Genomic DNA, 24,340 nt, shown 5'->3' on the forward strand with positions numbered 1-24,340 from the left:
GTCTGCTTTCACATTAGAAATGTTCTCTAATCTTTCTGAGAACATTACAAAACCACATTCTTCCGTGGTTTACACATACGCTCTGTTATCTTACATGAAGCGACTGTGCTAGCCCATTAACCTCCAGGCCAGTTTAGGTTTCCATCCAAATCCATATACATATCAGAGAGCTCATCTACTGTTACTAATATCCCTCCACCCACCCTGTTCTCTCAGGTATAACCTGCTGTTAGCGGTCATATCCCAGAGCCTCAGTGACATAGTCAAGGCTCTGAAGGGTCTAGTAGTAATGTCATCAGAGCTGGAGTTGATGGCCAACAGCCTGTTCATCAACAAAGTCCCTGATATGTGGCAGGCCAAGGTACTCACTGGGACACACAACACGCTAACATATTTAGCCTTCCAGTATATGCAGTTTCTTTTGCCTTCATTGTATTGGTATTGATTATTGGTTTTACGATACCTGGTTTCACCTGTATACGGGTGAATGGTGTTAAAAGGTTATTAAGGACGTTTTCCATCCCTCGTCCCCACCAGGCCTACCCCTCTCTGAAGCCCCTGGCCTCCTGGGTGTCTGACCTGCTTCAGAGGATCAAATTCCTTCATGCCTGGATCTCTGATGGTGTCCCAGCTGTTTTCTGGATCAGCGGCTTCTTCTTCCCCCAGGCCTTTCTTACAGGAACACTGCAGAACTATGCCCGTCGCTCTGCAGTGTCCATAGATACTATCGGTTTTGACTTCAAGGTGAGATACCAGCACATTTTAACTGCCTACCTCTTACCAAAATTAGAATATATTTAATGTTAGTTTCCTAAATCTTTTTCTGAAGCACATTTTTCATGAAAACAGATATATTTTATTATTAGTCCATTTCCTGTGTGGGATGTCTTTGATGGCATCCATGCCTTATTCACTATGTTCTCCCCCAGGTGATGAGGGAGCCTGCCTCCGTGCTGACAGTCCGACCTGAGATGGGCTGCTACATCCAAGGCCTGTTCCTGGAGGGGGCTCGCTGGGACGACAAGGCAGGCCGGCTGACTGAGTCGCGACCCAAAGAACTCTACACTGAGATGGCTGTCATCTGGATGGTCCCTGAGCCAAACCGCAAACCACCCGCCTCCGGCGTCTACGTCTGCCCCATCTACAAGACCCTCACACGAGCCGGTCTGTGCTTAAGCAGTGCAGCATGTCAATGATGAACATACTGTACACATTCATTTACAAGACCTTCTCCAACAGTGTTGTATTGTGTGTGTGTGTGTGTGTGTGTTTGTGTGTGTGTGAGTGTGTGTTGTGTGCTTTTTCCCGTCCTTATGTTACTCTGTCTCTCAGTAACCTGTAGTAGTGTAGTAGTATATGTGTAGTAGTGTAGTAGCATACAGTGGATATAAAAAGTCTACACAACCCTGTTAAAATGGCAGGTTCTTGTGATGTAAAAGAATGAGACAAAGATAAATCATGTCAGAACTTTTTTCACCTTTAATGTGACCTATAATGTGAAAGATTCTATTGAAAAACAAAAATCTGAGGGGGAAAAATAAAAAATAAAAACTCACAATAACCTGGTTGCATAAGTGTGCACACCCTTAAATTAATACTTTGTTGAAGCACCTTTTGATTTTATTACAGCACTCAGTCTTTTTGGGTAGTAGTCCATTAGCAAGGCACATCTTGACGTGGCACACTTCTTTGCAAATGCACTCCAAATCTGTCAGATTGAGAGGACATCTCCTGTGCACAGCTCTCTTCAGATCACCCCACAGATGTTCAATTGGATTCAGGTCTGGGCTCTGGCTGGGTCATTCCAAAACATTACTCTTCTTCTGGTGAAGCCATGCTTTTGTGGATTTGGATGTGTGCTTTGGGTCGTTGTCGTGCTGAAAGTTGAACTTCATCTTCAGCTTTCTAATGGACGCCTGAAGGTTTTGTGCCAAAATGGAACTGTTCATAATTCCCTCCACCCTGACTAAGGCCCTGGTTCCAACTAAAGTAAAACAGACCCAAAGCATGATGCTGCCACCACCATGCTTCACTGTGGGTATGGTGTTCTTTGGGAGATGTGCAGTGTTGTTTTTGCGCCACAACCTGTCTTTTCATCAATTCTGGAGGGACGTCCAGTTCTTGTTAATGTCTCTGTTGTGCCATATTTTCTCCTCTTGATGATGACTGTCTTCAATGTGTTCCATGATATATCTAATGGAAATTATTTTGTACCCTTCTCCTGACTGATATCTTTCAACAATGAGATCCCTCTGATGCTTTGGAAGCTCTTTGTGGACAATGGCTTTTGCTCTGAGATGCAACTAACGAAAATCCTAATAGAACAGCTGAACTTTATTTGTGATTAATCACTTTAAATGATGGCAGGTGTGTAATGACTTCTATTTAACATGAGTTTGAATGTGATTGGTTAATTCTGAACACAGTCACATCCCCAGTTATAAGAGGGTGTGCATACTTATGCAACCAGGTTATTGTAATTTTTCCCCCTCGAAGATTTCAGTTTGTTTTTCAATTGAATTGTTAACATTATAGGTCACATTAAAAGTGGAAAAAGTTCTGACATGATTTATCTTTGTCTCTTTCTTTTACATCACAAAAGCCTGGACTTTTAACAGGGATGTGTAGAGTTTTTATATCCTCTGTATGTGCTTGTGTGTTTCTTTTAGATGGTTTATTACTGCCTGAAATAGACCCTGTGTCCAATTTCACCAAGCTTCCAACGGGAGCGCTGAGTTTTCCACTGTCAGCTTCCCAGGACTGGGACAGTTTAACAGATTAGATCATGATGGACCTGTTTCCTCTGCAGGCACTCTGTCAACCACAGGTCACTCAACCAACTATGTGATCGCCGTGGAGCTGCCTACACACACCACCCAGAGACACTGGGTCAAACAGGGAGTGGCTCTCATCTGCGCCCTGGACTACTGAACACCCTCAACACGCACACACATGCACTTAAATTACACACAGAACTCCAACCAGCTGGACTTTCTGGCTCGCATACATATTATAACCGTGGGGGAGTGTTATTACGTTACGTTTAATGTAGGTGTGATTCTGGTGAGGAGGAGACAGTTTATTCTGCTTTAAACCCATCACATTTCAACTAATCAGCTAGTAAAGCACACAATATGTCCAATGCAGTTTAAGGTACATGCCAAGTCTAAAACAGTCTGTATTTAGTCTATGCATAATAAATGATATACTCCTTCAGATGTCAGATTACGCTATAAGGTTCTTCCTGTCTGTGTTTGTTAAAATGACTGAAAGTGTTTGGCTGAGCATATGTAATACTAGCTTCTTTTGAAGGATGCCCATCAATCATTTTTCTAACTCTATTTTCAGTCCTCTCTTCTGTCAGTATATACTCAGAGTGAACATTGATTCAACATTGAAAATGAGTACAATATTTTACTCCATGTTGATTTGATTGTAGGTTAGCACAAATATCAGTGATAATCTTTAGGTGATTTGTTTATTTGATTCCATTCATAGTAATATGACAAATTGTACTGCTCCTTTAAGAGGATGTTGAGAAACAAGAATTGAGCGGGTGTTAAGCGTGCGCGAGCTTCCAGTCAGTTAGACCATGTACATGTAATGAAAGGAGGATGTCTGAAAGAGACTGAGTTGGCGAAAACCGGAGGCGTCAGACCAAAACCACAAACTGCTTAATTTTGACGCGGCTTTTATAGTTTTTTTTTACCCTGTGGATAGCCTGTACTAGAAGGTTATGTTTTGAACTTATGTGTTGGTTAGGTTGTATTGAAAAAAACTATTGGTTACAGTGTATGTATACAATATACGTATTTTCCATTTATTTTCCAATTTAAAAAAAAAACTTTTGTTGGACACCTTGGTATTTTTGTTGACATCACGTGGCATCTGAGCTGGTCATGAGAAAATCGACGGACGCGCGCCCTTTTCGGTGGTAAAGTCATTTCTGCTTGTCATAGTTTACTGGACAAGCACATTTCACTTGCTGTCATAGACCATTGGGGTCAGTTTTTTTTTATCTTGCGGAACCACTTACCGACACAGAATCTGACGGACAATGCTTCAAAATGGTAAGGAAAAGGAAAAATCTTTGGAACCGCCGAAGGCTGAGTCAGAACTTGACTCCCCATCTGAGCCTCTAACCCAGCCAGGACCCACTGACATTTCAGAGCCAGTGGCAAGTGACACGGATTCCACACACTTTCCCATGCCAGTTCAACCCAAATTGGAGATAAAGCGAAATGCAGTAACAGACGATTATACGATCTCCAGTCAGGTGCTTGGGTTGGGGATCAATGGGAAGGTTCTGGAGTGCACAAATAAGAAGACGGGGGAGAAGTGCGCACTGAAGGTAGGGTAACATCGTGTCTGTTATTCCGGGGATCTAAGCAAGCAAGTTTATTTATATAGGACAATTCATACATAGAAGCAATTCAATGTGCTTTACAAAGAAAAAGAGGAATATAAAAATACAATAGAATAAAAACAATAAACAACAATAAAACATTATAACAAAACATTGAATAAGAAAATAGAAATTGAATAAAAACAACTGGTAGATTCCGTAGTAGATTCCAAGAGGAAGCTATATAAGCTTTAAGTCTAACAGTGTGGATAAGTTTAAGCGCTCAGTCTTGGGCGCGTAGAAGTGTTTTTAACCTGGATTTAAAAAAAATATTTGGGGCACGTCTCAGATCTTCTGGTGATTTATTTCAGTTAGGTGCAGCATAACTGCTAAACGAAGCTTCGCCATGTTTAGTTTGGACTCTGGGCTCTACTAGCAGAACTGAGGTCATGGGTCTAAGAGCCCTGCTCGGTTTGTACTGTTCAAACATATCAGAAATTTATTCGGGGCCTAAACCATTCAGTGATTTATATACTACAAGCACCACTTTAAAATCTGTTCTGTAACTGACTGGAAGCCAGGACAAATTTAAGAACCGGAGTGATGTGCTCTGTTCTCTTGGTCCTGTTTAACATTCTAGCAGCAGTATTCTGAATGAGCTGCAGCTGTTTTACAGCTTTATTGGGGAGTCCAGTTAATTCAATAGTCAACCGTACTAGAGATAAAAGAATGGATGAGCTTCTCTTGTTTGTTTTTTTGTGTGACACCAAGCCCTTGATTCTGGGTATATTTTTAAGATGATAGAATGTTGTTTTGGTGACCGCTACTGGGATCTTGCATAGTCAAGATCAAATCATGTAGAAACTACAGTGGAGAGAACAAGTATTTGATACACTGCCGATTTTGCAGGTTTTCCTACTTACAAAGCATGTCTTTTATCATAGGTACCCTTCAACTGTGAGAGACAGAATCTAAAACAAAAATCCAGAAAATCACATTGTATGATTTTTAAATAATTAATTTGCATTTTATTGCATGACATAAGTATTTGATCACCTACCAACCAGTAAGAATTCCGTCTCTCACAGACCTGTTACTTTTTCTTTAAGAAGCCCTCATGTTGTCCACTCATAACCTGTATTAACTGTTTGAACTTGTTTCCTGTATAAAAAACACCTGTCCACACATTCAATCAAAGAGACACCAACCTCGCCACAATGGCCAAGACCAGAGATCTGTGTAAGGACATCAGGGATAAAATTGTAGACCTGCACAAGGCTGGGATGGGCTACAGGACAATAGGCAAGCAGCTTGGTGAGAAGGCAACAACTGTTGGCGCAATTATTAGAAAATGGAAGAAGTTCTAGATGACGGTCAATCTCCCTCGGTCTGGGTCTCCATGCAAGATCTCACCTCGTGGGGCATCAATGATCATGAGGAAGGTGACGGATCAGCCCAGAACTACACAGCAGGACCTGGTCAATGACCTGAAGAGAGCTGGGACCACAGTCTCAAAGAAAACCATTAGTAACACACTACGCCGTCATAGATTAAAATCCTGCAGTGCACGCAAGGTCCCCCTGCTCAAGCCAGCGCATGTCCAGGCCCGTCTGCCAATGACCATCTGGATGATCCAGAGGAGGAATGGGAGAAGGTCATGTGGTCTGATGAGACAAGAATAGAGCTTTTTGGTCTAAACTCCCCTTGCCATGTTTGGAGGAAGAAGAAGGATGAGTACAACCCCAAGAACACCATCCCAACCGTGAAGCATGGAGGTGGAAACATCATTCTTTGGGGATTCTTTTCTACAAAGGGGACAGGACGACTGCACCATATTGAGGGGAGGATGATGGGGCCATGTATCGCGAGATCTTGGCCAACAACCTCCTTCCCTTAGTAAGAGCATTGAAGATGGGTCATGGCTGGGTCTTCCAGCATGACAACGACCCGAAACACACAGCCAGGGCAACTAAGGAGTGGCTCAGTAAGAAGCATCTCAAGGTCCTGGAGTGGCCTAGCCGGTCTCCAGACCTGAACCCAATAGAAAATCTTTGGAGGGAGCTGAAAGTCCGTATTGCCCAGCGACAGCCCCAAAACCTGAAGGATCTGGAGAAGGTCTGTATGGAGGAGTGGGCCAAAATCCCTGCTGCAATGTTTGCAAACCTGGTCAAGAACTACAGGAAACATATGATCTCTGTATTTGCAAACAAAGGTTTCTGTACCAAATATTAATTTCTGCTTTTCTCATCAAATACTTATGTCATGCAATAAAATGCAAATTAATTACTTAAAAATCATACAATGTGATTTTCTAGATTTTTGTTTTAGATTCCGTCACTCACAGTTGAAGTGTACCTATGATAAAAATTACAGACTTCTACATGCTTTGTAATTGGGAAAACCTACAAAATCTGCAGTATATCAAATACTTGTTCTCCACACTGTTTATTAAACTTAAGAACCACTATTTCAACCATTATCGGAAATATATAAGATACATTTTATGTTCAAGTGGAAGCCCTGGGATCCTTTTAGAAAACTTTTCACAAAGAGTTATGAAAACTGAAATGTTTCTACTTGGAACTGAAATAATTCCATAACTTGGACAGACAAAAAAATCCTGTTGAAAGCCTATTTTCAAAGCCATTCACCATGTACCAGGACACATATATGTTATTAACGTGTCAGAATGTCACAAGGAAAATAAAGGAAAGGCCATGGTGGTGTAACAACACTGTAATGATCACAGGATCATGTTTGTAGGGTTTATGTGTGGGCTGGTCGACACTGAGCCTCATGTAGACGATTAGCTGATGTGCTGACTCCACATGGGGAGTTGGGTTCCTGGAAGAACGGCATGGTGGGATGGGCTGGTTATTCTGGTTAGGAGGCAACAGCCTTGCTCATGACCATATAGTGTAGACCCCACATCCTTGTCAATGATGAAAGGCAGTGTCACCCGAGGTGTTGGCACTGGGCTGCTGTGAAACATTTCACACCACACACACAGCTCGTGTTCTGGTCATACGTTGGAAAGATGTCACCTCACCTGTCTGGACTGGGCTACGGAGCCAGACATTTACTGGCTACAGAGTCACACACAGGACGGGCAAGAGGAATTGGTCAGAAAGAAGAGATTGAGAGAGGGGGAGGGGGGGAGGGGGGGGGGGAAGAACAGTAGAGAGATCATCGGAAGGGGAAGAGAGGAGAAAATAGAGATAGTTACAAGAACAGAGAGAAAGGAAACAGAAGTGGGAGATAGAACATAAAACTTCAACTTAATTAGGATCTAGCTTAAAATTAAATAATATCCGGTATACAGTTAGAACTCAAATATATGATTGTCTAGTCTAGGGTCCATTCACCAACTAAGAATTCACAAAATGGAATAAACAACCATTTGAGACTCTGTCAACATTTTACAAAATGTTACTGTGCAAATCAAATTCAAACCTAAATTAATACTGTACCCACTAGTGATCAAAATCCAGAAAGAGCTGTTTAATTTCACACAAACAAACACAAATAAACCACATAATGTTTCATTGAACCCATTAGAGACATCTATTTCCCTCAGATCATAGAGACCCTCAAATAATTTGAATTCAAACACTGTCAAACCCCGTATTTTAATTTACCCCGTTTGTGAATTTACTGTTTGTTTGAGATGTCAGTACAATATGTATTCAACTTTTAGTTGCCTGAAGGGGCCTTGAACATGATGAATTACTTTGACACTCAGTGATTTAGAACTCAATTTCCTTTGTATTTTTTTAAATCACAAAACAAACAGACATGGAGAGACTGAGACATTAGGATGGAGGGCTGTCCAGCTCAGTGACTTTTTAATGAAGTTTACTCCTGAGGGCTAAGTCTCATGGATGAGTCTAGGTTTCATCCACTCTACTAGACCTGGAGGGAAGCCATCCTTTTAATCTACTGTAATACAATTACAGCGATCAGGGTTGTCTTGTGTTGGACTTGCCTGGCTGCCAGACCTGAGAATCTGTGTCTACTCTGAAAAGACAGTGTGATGTTTCATGATGGACCTCTTTATATATCATTTGGTATATTATCCATTAGAAGCTAAGTTTTCCTTTCACCAAAAATTTACTACAGTGGCTTCATGGCTAAGCTTTTCATCAATCAGAGAGTGTTTATATTAATCATGTTGTAGAGATTTGTATTTATGTGGTTTTAGATCATAGGTTTGGTTTCCTCAGCTTCTGTTCATGTTTTTGGTGGTTCTTGTTGTAAGGAACGTTTTTGCATGTCTTAACTTATACAACATCTTGGCAAGTTTGTGGTCCCTCTGAGTTTCCACTCAGGCCCATCTGAATGACTATGGTTAAGGTTCACATGAATGTGATTTAAGATACTTTTGTGTGCGGCTGAGTAGATCCTCTTACCTGAACTCTGACCTCAGCCACAAGTACGTCAGTCAGGCCAATAAAAACAGTTAATCAGTCAGGGTATTAGTGTGATGAAAAAGCTTTTTCTATATTAGCCAGAATGGTTCCACATTGTTGTGTACTACATCATCTGGGAATGTACCACGTCACTCATTCCATATTGCATGTTACAAAATATTATTGTATTATTATGGGGAGCCTGGATTAGGAAGCAGTAAAGTCACTGCCTTGAGGTTAGCTTCGTCATTGTGAGGCCAAGAAACAAATCCTGCTCACTGATTAGCCCTGGAGTCCCATGGAGGGCTGGGCAATTGGCTGGCATCATCCAGGATTGTTGAGTTAGTAATTAAATAGGGATTCCTCTTACTCTAATGACTCCTTGGTGGCTTTGGCGCCTCTGAGTTCAAAGAGGTTTCTTCCGTCAAATACGCAGTGCGGTTCAGAATTCCTGGTTGAGTGAACTGCGTGATGAGAACCAGAATTGCATCGGGTTTTATTCGGAAGACACTGTCTCCTCCAATTTGTAACATAAAATATACATTTAGTGTGCTTACATCCTTGGGTGCCTCTTTAACACTCTCTACCAAACCTTTTTATAGCATTATCAGTCCATTACAGCAGTATCAATCTGTTATTGTATTTTCAGTCTTACAGTAGTATCACCTATTACAGCATTATCAGTCCATTACAGCAGTATCAATCTGTTATAGCATTATCAGTCTTACAATATTATCACCAATTAAAGCAGTATCAGTCCATTACAGCAGTATCAATCTGTTATAGCATTATCAGTCTTACAGTAGTATCACCTATTACAGCAGTATCAGTCTATTACAGCAGTATCAATCTGTTATAGCATTACCAGTCTTACATAGTGTAACTGATTACAGCAGTATCAATCTGTCATAGCATTTTTAATCTTACAGTAGGATCATCTACTACAGCGGTTTCAGTCTTCTATTACAGTACTTATTATAGCAGTATAAATGTATAACTTCAGTGTCAATATATTACAGTATGATTGTATCAATGTTTTAAAGCAGTATCAATCTATTACAACCAGATCAATCAATTACAAGAGAATCAATCTATTACAACAGTATTAATCTACAACAGCACTATAAATCTATTACATCCGCATGAATCCTGCGTATCTGACATTGTTCTATCTGGTCTATTTACTCTTGACGTTTATGACCTTTGCTCTGTTTTATTGGTTGGAAAGAATTATGAAAGATATGGTAAACAGACTGTTACTGAGACACACAGACCAATATCCTGGCATAAACAATAGATACCTAATCAACTTCCCTGTTTGCATCAATATGTAAAGATGTGACGCTGTGCCAGTGTGTATCAGAAGGACTGTGGAAGTCTATGGAGGTCCGTGAATATCTATGGGGGTCTATGAATGTCTGTGGAGGTTTTCTGAAGTGAAGACATGAGATGCCCTTTTTGAGTATCAGGACCCAATGCAGCCTCAACAGACATGGATCTGATTGGGGAGAGAGGAATCAGGGAAGGCATGCTCTAAGGTCCCATGATGTCTGCAGAAAGCCCAGATGATATCCTCTCACTTTAGAAATGAGTCAGTCTGATGATTGCTGTGTGTGTACATGCACACACTTGTTTAATTCCTTTTTAGTATATGTTGTATGTTGTTAAAAGTCATTGAATGAAGTTAAGGGCATAAGCTCTTTGTTTCTTCAAATGGGGGACCCACAGAACACAATGTTCTAGCCATCTGTATAGTGGACAGTACTAATAACCTGTCTCTTAGATTTAGCCAGGGTGTCGTGGGTTAGCTGGTTAAGTTAAACAGTTAGAGGCCAACGGAACTCTTTCACTTCCAATTTCAACACACTACCCTGCAACATGAGGCAAGTATTTCCTCTTTACAGAGAGAATATCACTGTAGACAGAGATAAAAATATGCTTTCACTTATTGAGAAAACTCACCTAAGCATCTTGTATAGACATACATAAAAAACGCACCACACAATATTTGGAAATATTAATATTTGTCTACTCAGTGAGAAATCTCTTTTTAATTTTTGAGAAGTTGAAAACATTCTCAAAAATTGTAAAAAGAAAACAGTAAATCTCAGTTTATTTTGGTTGAAGTTTCCCCTTTGTTATTTATATTAACATGTGCCTTGGCCAGTAGCTTGTGTTTGGATATATGATACAATTTCTTATCTAAATTAGGCAACTATTGGTGTGTTCAAAATATTGAATCAATGAAAATTAAATTTACCCAAGTAAACGTGGTTTGCCTGATAGTCTTTAAGGGTTTATGGTTGTGAAGTTTGTAGTTTTAGTGATTGTAGTTTTAGTGATTGCAGAATAATGAAATAATTTAAGTTGTCTGTGATGGCCATTGTAAGTTAAAATCAATTTGCAGGGTAGTGACATGCCTTTTGTTTTGTTCTTGCAGTTCACTCAAATCACCCCCATGTCAGCACTGTGAATTACAATATGTTTTTAGCATACTTACTCTTTTCTATATCTGTACATTCAAGCATACGTTAATATATTTCAATTTCCTTTTTACAGATATAAATGAATCTGTTACTTAGCACATCTGCTTAGAAATTGTTCTGTTTTTGTATCATTATCCTGTTATTATGAATAAGCCAATAAAGGGGCACAGGAAGTGATGCAGTCCAGGAAGCAGATGTACAACATTTCTCCATTTTCTAACCCCCGACCTTGTGCTTTCCCCAAACACACGTCTTGATTGTACCAGGGTCCACCAGGTCTCCATACCGCCAAATGTACTACATGAAAATCACATGACCGTTCAATTAACCAATGGAATTACATGTTGTGGTACAACATGCAGGTAGTCACACCTGTGGCAAATGTTTAGCTAAAACACTATAGCCTAACTACACAGACTTCAGTAATTATTCTCATTTGACTTTTTACTACTTGATGTTAGTGATGAATGAGGCAATTTGGGAGTGATGTAGTCACGACCACAGAAAAAACCCAAACAGGATGTTGTTGGTTCTTGCTAGCTGGCTACTGTTAGATAACCCAGAAATCATTTTCCATCCTTCGTCATCATGTACATTTTTTTTTGCTTAATGATTTATGAATAATTTCAGGTTGATGTTTAGCTGTTTACATCATGTTTTAGAGATGTATTGGGTAAAACCTAGCTGTTTATAAAATGTTATGTATTGTATTATGTGAGCAATGTTAGCAGATGATTGATAATGTTATGGTATACAAATGGTTGCCTCTTGTTCTCATGTGGTGAAGTTGGCTGCAACAAAAAGGAAGAACTGAATATAGTTAAGTCAATCCTGAATGAGGACAAGGCCTCAAAGCGATTTACAAATAGTGAAAATATGGTATATAATGTAAACAAATGTAAACTAAATTAATAATGTACAAGCTCATTTTGTGTATAAAGTCTTTAGTGAGATAAGGTGCAACAGTCAATAGAAAAGAATGCAGAGTTCCCAGTTGGGGAATGACCCAATTTAAGACTCATATCACTACTACTTAAATGACAGTGTAAATCACTAGTGGTTTACTGCTCAGACTGTTTTACTGTTACTACGGAATTATTTAAACATCCCCACTTTTACGTGATACTCATGTAAATACTGCTAATACTTAACAATTTATTATTTTTGCATCCATATCTTTTTCACATTACACATTATCTTTATTAGTATTGTTTACTTATTTTATTTGGATTGATTTACTTAATTTCTGTTGTTGTATTTTTGTGAGAGAGCAGGCCAGTAAGGTTTTCTTTTCTTCCATACTTTGTGTATGTTGTTCATATGAAAAAGAAGAAATATAAAACACATCAAGTAGTAAAAAAATTAGGTTTTGTGTAGATGTTGCGCAGTAGTTATGTGTAGTAATAGTCATTTTTCATGTGGGAGTAATAGTATTAATGCTACTCGTAGGGTTTTCATAAGCTGTGACTTACTAATGCCGAAATGGACGTTTTTATTTTGGGGAGGTTTGTAGGTGTGGAGTTATTATGGTGGGTTATTTGGGGTTAGTGTATTTTGCTATAGTGAGTACTGTTTCATCATAAGTCATATTATATTTTTGATCTTTCAAATGTTTCAGTTTGAACATTCTGGATGTTTGTCGCAGATGTCACTTTAGTGACCAAGTCTTTATTGAAATCAGTGAAGATATAACAAGCTTTCTAGTTTATGAAATAGGAAAAATCTGTTGAAAATGAGTGTGAATTTGTAACATGTACACATTGGTTTAATGTTGCAGCTTTCTTTTTAATCAACTTGAGGATGGTTTACACGCACGTTTTAAAGTCATTTTGGTCTGTGTATCTTTTATGGTTATAACCCTACACTTGGCATGGAAAAACCAATAACACCCAATGGAACCTTTACATCAGTGTTTAACCAGTCATTGTACACTAAATTGTGAGACGATAAGATAGTGGGAAATGTTGTGGTAAATGATGAATTCTGCTGTAAGACAGTGAGATGGGTAGCGTGAATTGTTGTGGTAAAGGAGGTTGTCTGTTGAGAACAGCTCTGAGGTTGACAGCTTTCGGGTTGTCCTGGCCTTGTAACAGGCATCAGCTCCCTCTGTCACTGTCAGCACCCAAAAATACACTCTGATGGAAGATGGGTGCTATGTCAAGGCCAGCCATGCAGCCTACTGTGTGAGTGTGTGAAGCTGGGTGTGCGTTTTTGAAGCTGGGTGTGCGTGTGTGAAGCTGGATGTGCGTTTGTGAAGCTGGATGTGCGTGTGTAAAGCTGGGTGTGTGTGAAGCTGGGTGTGTGTGCATTCATCAAGTGTTTTTGTAGCCGCGGGTGTATTGGCATGTATCTGTTAAAGGTCTATTTCAGTTAGGAGTGTGTGCATGTGTACACATATTACAGAAGTCGGTCCTCATGTCTAAAAAGGCAACTTTAGCTTGGGCTTAGGTTACCATTAGGGTTAAGGGGTTATGTTTATGAAAGGTTAGAATTACTCTTTTGGGGTTAAGGTTATATGAAGGGTAAACAGAGCCTTGTGTTTTGTTGACGTAAATAATAGTTGCCTGCTTATGAAAAATATTTGCGAACTTGTAATTCGTTTTGTAGTTATATTTATCTACTCAAATGAATTGCAGGACTCCAAATATGAAATTAGTTGTATGCAAATATTTTTTGCAAGTTTGCAAACGTATCTTGCTGTTTTACCTTCATATTCTACCTTCATATGGTTAGGCTAAGTGGTAGGTTTAGGAAAAATAAGATTTTGAATGGGAATATATTTTTATACTTTTATACTAATTCCTTGAAAGTATAGTAAATGTATATGTGTTTTCACCCCAACAGATGAAGTAGGGAACTGAAAGAGACAAAACTATCACAGACAGGTTAGATCAAACAGGTTAGGAGGGTTTTTAGGTCATCATGATTCATACATTTACATGTAAATGGATCAGGTTAAGTGGTCTCTGTTGTAATGTTTGACCATTTCCCGTCAGGGCAGAACAAGTGCTTGGTTAGAATGCCAGTCATTTCACATTCAAATCAATGAAGTAAATCTCACACACTGCCTTTTCCAACACTCCGCTCTGAAACACAGAACTAAAAGGAACTGTTTCTGTCTCCTTCTCAGATCCTCTATGACAGTCCTAAAGCCAGAAGGGAGGTTGAGCTACACTGGCGGGTGTCGGGGGGGCCTTACATTGTTCGCATTCTAAGTCTGTACGAGAACATGCATCATGGAAAGAAGTGTCTGCTCATCGTCATGGAATGGTAGGATCATTTCCTGTCAGCTCTTGGACTACATTACCCAGAATGCTTTATGTCCCAGCACTAAGTTTTCAGCCACTGCCCATAAACTGTTGAAAAGGTGCCAATCCCTCCTAGCTATCTTCTGGCACCGTTAGGCTTGAGATGACAAACAACTTACTCGATATGTCAGGGAAAGTCAAAAGTAAAGAGAATATGGTAATATCACTGTCATAAGGAATTTCCCCCAATTGTGGATTTTTAAACAGGACATAGGCCTACTGTTTGGGTTCTGATAGTGGTTTTCCTTGAAACACATTACAGAATGCATTAGGTGTACAGGCCCGTACCAGACATGAAGTGTGATTGTTCACAGCTGGGAGGGTATTTTACTTGTGTTGTTCACAGTAAATTAATCTCACTTTGCAGTCATCTATTTCCTGTCTCAGACAGGGTCAGAAGAGGCTAGTACCTCAGCTAAGAATAGTTTGGAGAAAGACTTTGTCTTGGATCCATCTCTTACAAAATAACATGGTCTGTTATGGCCATATCTTCATCTCTCAACTAGCGAGACAAAAAGAGCAGTAAATGTCTGTTGTCCTTTGATAAACAAGCATTTAAAAAAATATATATATTATAGAGGGTGCCAAAGCAAAGCAAAAACGTTAACAAATATCTGTTGGCTGTTCGCTGACAAGTGTTAAGAGACAGATAAAGCAATGCGACCCAGATTAGTGTGGACAGAGAGTGCTCAGAGCCGTCCTGCGTGCCAGATGTACATTTTATTTTGCAATGTTTTTGTGAGCTGTGTGATCTTAGCTCGTGGGACTACGGATGGAAATTAGCCCTTGGCTATAATCCGGCATTTTTACATGCATGTACTCCATGTTTTGTTCATTAACATGCACTGTCCCAATCAAATAAAAGTAAAAAAAAAAAAAAAGATCTCTGTTCCTTGGCTCTAGAACTGTCAACTCTGTGTTTTAAAATGAAAAAGATTCTGCCTTCTACTTCCTGGTCTGAAACAGGAATTTTTGGGGGGACGTTTTGGGGCTTCTCCACATCTCATCAAATATGCGCATCATGTGAATTAAATGTACATTGTTTTTCCTGAATGACATCAGCAAGGAGTATATATGAACAAAAGTGTTTGTCGAATAGGACCTTGAGAACAGAACTCAGAAATCTACCTCTGATTTGTCGACAGACCATCCACAGAGACAAATTTGATCCTTCCAAAAGATCAAATCTAAACCAGGCAAAATCCTTGTGAACCAAACTGCCTTTCCAATCTCGCCAAAACAATGTGGCGAGCAGCAGGGCTGAAGGTGGAGCCTTGGTTTGATTGTCATTTACTACCTTTACTAGTGGGGTCTACTATGGTGGGGTCTAAAATCAGGCTTAATTTTTTAAAAAGTTTTTAAGGAATACAATTTTTATAGATTATATATAGGCTGATAGTTATTATACTTTTCTGGGTTGAGTTTGAATCAAAATGTAAATGTAAATGTATGAAAAAACATTACTGTAGCTACTTCTGTAGTTACAATAGCGTAAAAATAACAGCTGGAAGGTTTAGAAGCCATTATTGTCTTAGTAAACGTATAGAGATAAAGGATTAGAAAAACACTTGAGTGTCTCTTTTGCTGCAGTCAAGGCAGTTCTGTTCAGTGTCAGGACAATAATTATTTTTTGTTTTAAAGAGGATTACATGTTTTTTCTTCCAGTGATCATGATCCTGTTGTTGACATTAATTCTTGTTCACATCCTCCTTATTTCTGACATGCATAAACACACTTAAAAGATAAACTAAACAATTATTTCCCCAAAAAACTGTTCTCCCAAAGACAGAGATCATTGAGAATGGTGGAGGAGTATGGATGTTTTGAAGGTCCTGTGTGTGCACTAATGCCTAACACAGTTCCTGTGCCTAAAGCTGTCCCATTCATATCAAGCTCATCAAGAGTGCTCTAGCACTACCTGTTTTCAATTTAATATGTTTGTGCTTTATATTTAAGTAGGAGAGTTTATCTACTATTGGAATTGTTTGGTTTACAAATTACATCATTTTTATATCATGCTTATGTACAGTACCAGTCAAAAGTTTGGACACTCCAATCCATTCACTGGTACTGAATGTGTTTCTCTGGTTCCAGTATGGAAGGAGGTGAACTGTTTAGCCGGATCCAGGCCCGAGGGGACCAGGCATTCACTGAGAGAGGTGAGGAGGAGGGATCCAGGACTGGGGCTACATGTTTTAACATTACATGCGCTGTTGTCCTGAGTCTTTCTGCCCCGTCTCTCCAGAGGCCTCAGAGATCATGCGGGAAATCGGCACGGCCATTGACTTCCTCCACAACATGAACATCGCACACAGAGACATCAAGGTGAACGGTCGTCACATTCACACGGGTCCGGGCAGGAGAAGTGGGTCACCACGGGGTTTTAGTAACACTGTGTGAGCGGTGCCACGTTCAACGCCAACATGTGTTTCTCTTCCTGTCCCTCAGCCTGAGAACCTGCTCTACACACGTAAGGACAGTAGCGGCACTCTCAAACTGACTGACTTTGGCTTCGCTAAAGAGACCAACATACACAACCTTCTGCAGACCCCCTGCTACACTCCCTACTATGTCGGTAAGTTTGGATACTTCAGGATTAGGGCTTGGTGTAACAGTCCGTGTAGTCTGTATCATTTGGATCATGTTGTTTTAACATAATCACATTTTTCATTTGTTTGTGTGTCTTATATCTATCCGTGTGTCTCCCTGGTGAAAAAGCTCCTGAGGTTTTGGGCCCGGAAAAATACGACAAGTCATGTGACATGTGGTCTTTGGGTGTCATCATGTACATCCTGTGAGTAAGGCCTGTGTTTTAATGAAGAACCGCAATGTGTGCCTGTACACTGAATATTCAGTTATCTCAAGAAGTGTTGGCATCCTAATAAACAGCACAGGGTTGGATGAAAGAAGCCCTCACTGACCTCAACCCAGAAATTACCTGAACATTGCCAAGCATTATTGGAACTAGAATTCTAATAGTGTGTTTTGGGCAGATCATGAGACAAATACTTTGGTCATTTTGGTCATGCACACCTTTGGCATGTTTGGAGACAAAAGGGGACTTTTACAAGGAATGCCAACTGATATCCACAGTAAAATATGATTGTGGATCATTGATGATTTGGGGCTGTTTTGCTTTTAGTGGGTTAAGAACAATGGCATAGTGAATTCCACAAAGTACTAGGATATTTTAGGCTAAACCTGGTTGCCTGTGCCAGGAGATTGAAACATAGTTATGGATGGACCTTTCAGCAAGACAATGACCACAAACATATTTCAAAATCAACACAGAAATGGTTGCGGGACCAACCAAAGAAAATCCATGTTTTACAATGGCCATCACAGTCAACAGACTTGAATCCAATTGAAAACCTGTGGTATGAATTGAAGAGGGCCGTCCACAAGTGTAAACCTAAGACAATCAAGGATCTTGAAATGTGCTGCATGGAGGAGAGGTTCCCTCCAAAAGTGTGTGCCAACCTTGTCAGACTTTACAGACAGAGGCTCAGTGCAGTTATCCACTCTATGGGAGGCTTCAGAAAAATATCACACTACTAAATATTTAGTGTTTGAGACTTATTTTGAAAGAAACGTATAAGGCTCAACCCTTTTATTTTGAACCCAAAATATGACTCACTGTTTTTGTTGTTTATTGTTTGCATTCACTTCTTCTCAATTTCATGAAGGGTGCCAATACTTCTTTAGATGAGTGTATACTATATAATAATCACCATCAACCTCTATGCAACTGTCTCCTGTAGGCTGTGTGGGTTCCCTCCGTTCTACTCTAACACAGGCCAGGCAATCTCTCCAGGGATGAAACGGAGGATCAGGATGGGCCAGTACGAGTTCCCCAAACCAGAGTGGGCTGAGGTGTCAGAGGAAGGTCAGATTGGGTGGGGTCACCTAAATGAAAGGTGGGACTGACCACAGGGAAAGATTGTCCAATGGAAACATAAGCAAATGTCACTTTTTTTGCCGGACCGCATAAGCGGAGCCGGCTAAGAAGAGCGAATGTCTCTTACTGCCTGCCTGCCTGCCTGCCTGACTGTTTCTGGTGGATTTTCGGAGTACGTATCTGTGCATGCGTTTTGGTTCAGGATCACATTTGCTGGCTACAACATACAGTAGTTACATTATAGTAAGCCTTAACTGAAACTGTAAATGTTTAAAATTGCTTCTGGCATGGAAAAGTTCATCTTCAGTCTCGCTAGAAATTGCTCAATTCTTATGATTATTCCTGGGAAGTTAGTAGATTCTAGTAAGCCTATTACTGGCTAATAAGCTGTTAAAATGGCCAGTGGTAAAAGCAATACAGTTCATAGACGCTATGGTGAAAGTAAATTTAATAAGAAATGTTAGTCAATTTAACACATTTTTACAAACAACTCTGTTTAACCTAAATTGACTTCCAGGAATAATTCAACCCAGTTACCACCAACATTCAACAAATGACAATTATTATTATTTATTTATTTAATGTGATTAGTGAATAATTTGTTCCACATTTTAATGTCTGTCATGTTAAGGCCAACCCTGTTAGGTGAATGGAACTAAATTTAATGTGGTGAATCTTATTATTTTAAATTTTACATTGAACATCTAGTTCTAGGTCTAAAAGCAGATGACCTGATTCTATTACGGCTCTTTCTATATCATTTTTTGTGGTGACAGCAAGCTTCCATTCTCTCATTCACAAGTTGACCGCTCATTTACATTAACATTTTCAACCCTGTAATTTTATTTGGCACTTAACAGGTACTTGCTATAATTATTTAACCTGTTGACATGAAAACACGTGCTCTTGACTGAAAAGTAGGTGAATTCAAGTTTGATAGAATTTTAGAAGAGGCGAAACGAGTGTCCTAACATAACTTTGAACATTGGCCACATTGGTTCCCTGATCTCAAAAATGGCCATCCTCATGGGATTTTCACACACAACAGTGTCTAGTGTTTACTGGGAATTGGGCTGCTAACCAAAAATAATTCAGTCACGGGCAGTCTTTTTGGGCAAAAACGATCGTTGATGAGAGAACTCAAAGGAGAACCAGAAGCTAACAGGCAAGCTACACTGTTATGCTGGCTGGCAGATAACAGTGCAGTACAACAGTGGTGTGCTGAGCAGCATTTAAGGCAGTTCTTCCATTTCTGTTCAGCTCAAAATTGGCTTGAGTTTGCAAACAATAACCAGCACTGGACAATTAGATTTAACCTGGTGGTTAACACCTCATGAATATTAATAAAAAACAATGGTTCAGTATTCTATTCTCCTTAAGTATTTATGTATGTATTTATGTGTTGACCTCTATTCTCTTCATTTTCCTTCAGCCAAACAGTTGATTAATCAGCTTCTGAAGACAGATCCCAACGAGAGAATGACCATCACACAGTTCATGAACCACCCCTGGATCAATGTGAGTGTGTGTGTGTACATGTATGAGTCTCTTATATGTCAGTCTGTAAGCTCATCCCTGATGGTGTGTTTTGTCATGGCAGCGGTCCATGGTGGTTCCCTCCACACCGCTCCACACCACGCGAGTCCTGACTGAGGACAGAGCTCTTTGGGACGACATGAAGGTTAGAATCATGCCAACACTGACACCTTCTGGACATATAGGAATATTGACATTTTCACAGGATCTTCAGAATGTCAGAATGCTCTGAGTTTTTATCTAAACTATATTTTAAATTCTGTAGTTCAGTGAAAATTACACATTGTTTCCCAATGTAGATGTTTCACAATGGAAGTTGAATCACGGTGTTTTGCGGAAATCATGGTTGTGATATGGAACTGTTCCTAGACCCAAAGTTGGTGATGAACCTGCAGTGGGTGACCTTCCACAAGGGGGCACCAGACATAGCAGTCTTTCCTTTAGTGGTTGACCTTCCACAAGGGGGCGCCAGACATCGCAGTCTGTCCTTTAGTGGTTGACATTCCACAAGGGGGCGCCGGACATTGCAGTCTGGCCTGCGGTGGTTGACCTTCCACAAGGGGGCGCCAGACATTGCAGACTTGTCTGAGGCCAAGCTTATAAACAGACAGTTATTTCTCTTCTGTCATTTATTTTTTAAGCTGTATAGAGCATAGCTTTATCATATATATCTATCTATTTGTTCTAATGACATCATAAATCCTCTTACTCTGATTCCTTCTCCTTATTCTCCCACTCCACCTTTTGTCACTGGGGGTTGTAGGAGGAGATGACTAACGCTCTGGCGACGATGCGTGTGGACTACGACCAGGTGAAGATCAAAGACCTTCACACCTCCAGCAACCCACTCCTCAACAAGAGACGCAAGAAGGCCGCAGCCGGGGGCAAACTGGGAGGCACCGTCTGCAACAGCCAGTGACAGACTGAGGAGGGAGGGAAGCCACAACCAGAACAGCAGTGAAAGAATGGAAGCACAGTGGAAGGAAAGTGGACACACCTGGATCAGCTGAGGAAAAAGGCTATGGGAAGTCTGGGCTGAAGTAATTTAGCAGTGGGAGTGTTTTCATAATTAAACAGCCGAGGGAGAAGAGGGGAGGTCTAGAGGTGGGAGGGGGTACTTTTGGGGAATAGCTGGGACATGGGATTTGAGGATTAAGAATAATTCAAACTGAAGGACACATGAAGTTATGAATAGGGTCACTTCTCCGAGATCAGCAGGCCTTAACACTATAACTTTTTTATTGTGTTTTTGTATGTCTTATCTGTGTTCATGTGTGTTTGTAATGACTATAAACTGTGAGGATTGACTCCATTTCAGGTTTTTACCCATTAATTACTAAGAACACTTTGGTCTAAAGTTCTGACAGAGTTAAGAATTATTTTTAATGTGGATGTATGATTGTAAATGATACTCTTTAAGCAAACCATCAGCTGTCAAACCATTAGACTTCAGCAGTGAATTTCCACCAGAGACGTTTTACCAAAAACCCTTAGGGGTTGTCTCACTGGGTCCTGGCTTCAGTTGACCTATTCTGAAGGGCCAGAGGCCTATCCACTGATACTTCTCAACTTTGGTCTTGTGTAGTTCAGATAGAAGAGCATGGTGCTTTCCAACGCCAGAATAGTTGGTTCAATTAAAGGGACCACCCGTACGTAAAACATGGACACACACCAATGGAAGCTAGTTTAAGTAAAAGCAATATGGCTAAAACTTAATATTATTACACCTAACTTTTACATAACAATGGCTAACTGTGAACATTGGTTAACACCTTTAATGGTTAACACCTCACTATTCTCTTTTAACTCACAGTTGTCTTGATGATGCAGAGGTTGTGGATTCTGCTTTGGCCCAGTCCCTGAGGGAAACAAAGTTCTAGACAAACAACCCTCTAGCGAGGTTACTATAAACACTGGTGACACACATTGGTGTGGTATAATTCCCAGGTAGTAATGCCAACATTTTTATCTGTGCTGTTTTCATAACACACCCTGTGTTTTAGTGCTTATTCTGGGATTAAAACAGCTTTTGGAACTCTGTCATGTCAATTGTTTAGGCTTTAAATAGATCAAGGCTGGGACTAATTCAAACATGCCACAGCAATATTTATAAAGTGTCTTTATTTACATTGTGAATCTGGTGCCCACACTTCTAGTTTAAGTGAAAGCTGACCTGCAAAGGATGGCATTCTGGTAGTAGTTGTAGGTTTTATACAGAATGAAAGACCAGTATGGGCATTATTTTTAACTGGGAAAAAAGCTACTGTATACATTGATTGAATTGAGCCCTGTTCCCACATATACAAAATTGGTCTTCTCAGTTGCACAGAACTGGCTAATAGAAACACAACTGAACACAAGCAGATTGTCTCTGAAGTTATTTCAAACTGGGTGTCATAACTTAAAACTTTAGATGCTTTTTTACGACATCTAGTTTAAAAAAGGTGCCCATGCAGTCGTGCTTGTAAACTATATGACAATGTCTGATTTTGTCAAGGTTCTTCAGGCAGACCAGTCTCTGGGTATAAGACCTGATAGACACAAATATAGCACAAAAGTCCTGTGTCAGGGAAGATTTATGTAACAGGATGTTGGCTGAAAGCTATGGTGTGGTGAGTGGCCGTGTGCCTGTCCGGAGAAATAGCTCATTTGTTTTTGTTTGGGTTTTGCAGATTTACGGCAACTTCAGCCTCTAATGTTTATGCAACCACAGCAGGTCACTGAGAGGGGCTCACAACAGTCTAGACCTCATCAATATGTACATTATGGCAATAATATATTGGGAATACCTGTCAACCCAAAACAACTGTCATTGTCCTTTACTGATATACAAACTTTTACCCAGAATCATGTTCACACCAAGGACCCAATTGCTTTTGCTTGTAAACAGTGGTCGTTGATGAAGCTGTGTGAGGTATAAATAGAAGCAGTGCTGTTATTTGGAACACAGATGTTTGACTCTTTCCTTGGAAGGTCATCCTCATACTTTATGTTTAGAATCGACCACAATATAATACCTCTCCCCTACTTCCAGATCACATGGTTGTTGCCCTCTGGTATTTTAGGGTTGGGGTGGGGGTACCGAGTGTTACTAAAAAAAATTGCTTTGCTGTTGTTAATATGGAATATCAGCCAAGCTAGGGTCAATTAGATCATGACCTCACAGCTGTTGTTTGGTACTCATGGATATTTTTACTCCCAGGTTCGCGGATATAACATTGGTTTTGAGTTCCAAGATAGTATGCCACTTCCTTTTACCATGCTGCAGACCCTTCACATTTTGAGAAGCATTGTCACAATGGATGATGAAACCTGGGAAAGTCCAACACTGAGTCTTTAAAAACTGCCTGGCATTATGACCCACCATCGACTAAAAGACAACCCCAAATGCTTAATAAGTTGTACAACCAGAATACCCACCTGTCTCAACTTTATTGCAGTGTAATAAATCATTACCACTAATTTACATCAGAGTTTACAAGGTGTATGAAAGGAAATTGTTGAGGGCTAGCTTGTAAACATAACATTACAGTAATAACTAGTCAGGAATAATAGAAAAAACTGAAACTTGAAGTAAATTAAAAAAGTTATCAATGATTCTTCTCAATAGTATAGGTCATCTCAAATATGTATTGACTAAAGGAAATAGTGACATGGTCACACATTTCATAAATATTAGAATAGTTCATGTTAGAACAGGTGAGTAATAGACCATATTAAAACATGTCAGTAATAGTATATATCACAGTCAGTAATAATGTATATTAGATCAGATTAGTAACAGCATATATTAGAAGAGTTCAGTAATAAGAAAACAACAGAACAGCAGCATTCACAGTGTGGTGATAAATGGTCTGTAAGATTGAGGGGTGCAGATAGCCCAGACACTCATAGGTGTCCTTCTGATCTGCCAGACAGCAAGGAATAATACCTCAACACTTTGATGGTCCAGCGCTACAAGCTATTCTGGAGACAGTTAGTCTGAGACCCAATGCTTCGGTACCATATGCCAGATGGTAACAGATTGAACAGTTAATATTTCACTTAAAAGCAGCTGCTCTTCCATTCGGGTGCTCAGTACAGTCGTAGCAGCAGATACGTGATAAGAGAAGGAGGCTGGTATGGGTGGAATGTGCCTTCAGTAGTGACTGGACAACATAGAGCCAGGGGGCTGCAGGACGAATGCGTTGGGGGAAGGAGGGGTTCTGCAGGACCTAGTGAGAGGGTGTCAAGGGGGAGACAGGATGCTAATCACCATGGCCTTTAGGAAGGAATGTGGAACATGAGTGATCAAGCCATTCTCATGCACAGTGACCCTTCTTCCCGTCTGTGATCAGCCTTCACTACAAGCTTTTTCT

The 24,340-nt window shown here is 40.1% G+C and overlaps 2 protein-coding genes across 2 annotated transcripts in view; both read left to right on the top strand.

Moving 5' to 3' along the window:
- Positions 1 to 3,421, top strand: part of dnah1 (dynein, axonemal, heavy chain 1) — a 36,761-nt gene extending 33,340 nt beyond the window's left edge. Inside the window, exons 74-77 of the mRNA XM_020055655.2 lie at positions 217 to 361; positions 538 to 744; positions 930 to 1,164; positions 2,810 to 3,421. Of these exons, the coding sequence (XP_019911214.2) occupies positions 217 to 361; positions 538 to 744; positions 930 to 1,164; positions 2,810 to 2,931 (709 nt within the window). The 3' untranslated portion in view covers positions 2,932 to 3,421. The remainder of the gene's footprint in view (positions 1 to 216; positions 362 to 537; positions 745 to 929; positions 1,165 to 2,809) is intronic.
- A 171-nt stretch (positions 3,422 to 3,592) lies between these two features.
- Positions 3,593 to 22,022, top strand: mapkapk3 (MAPK activated protein kinase 3). The gene is made up of 10 exons (XM_010881832.4): positions 3,593 to 4,351; positions 14,371 to 14,510; positions 16,643 to 16,707; positions 16,794 to 16,873; positions 16,997 to 17,123; positions 17,267 to 17,342; positions 18,310 to 18,434; positions 19,879 to 19,964; positions 20,047 to 20,127; positions 20,746 to 22,022. Exons 1-10 carry the CDS (start codon positions 4,058 to 4,060, stop codon positions 20,899 to 20,901), a joined length of 1,230 nt encoding a protein of 409 aa, XP_010880134.2. The 5' UTR covers positions 3,593 to 4,057; the 3' UTR covers positions 20,902 to 22,022.
- Positions 22,023 to 24,340: the final 2,318 nt, after the last annotated feature.

This window comes from Esox lucius, chromosome 17, assembly GCF_011004845.1.
Source record: "Esox lucius isolate fEsoLuc1 chromosome 17, fEsoLuc1.pri, whole genome shotgun sequence".
Taxonomy (NCBI): domain Eukaryota; kingdom Metazoa; phylum Chordata; class Actinopteri; order Esociformes; family Esocidae; genus Esox; species Esox lucius.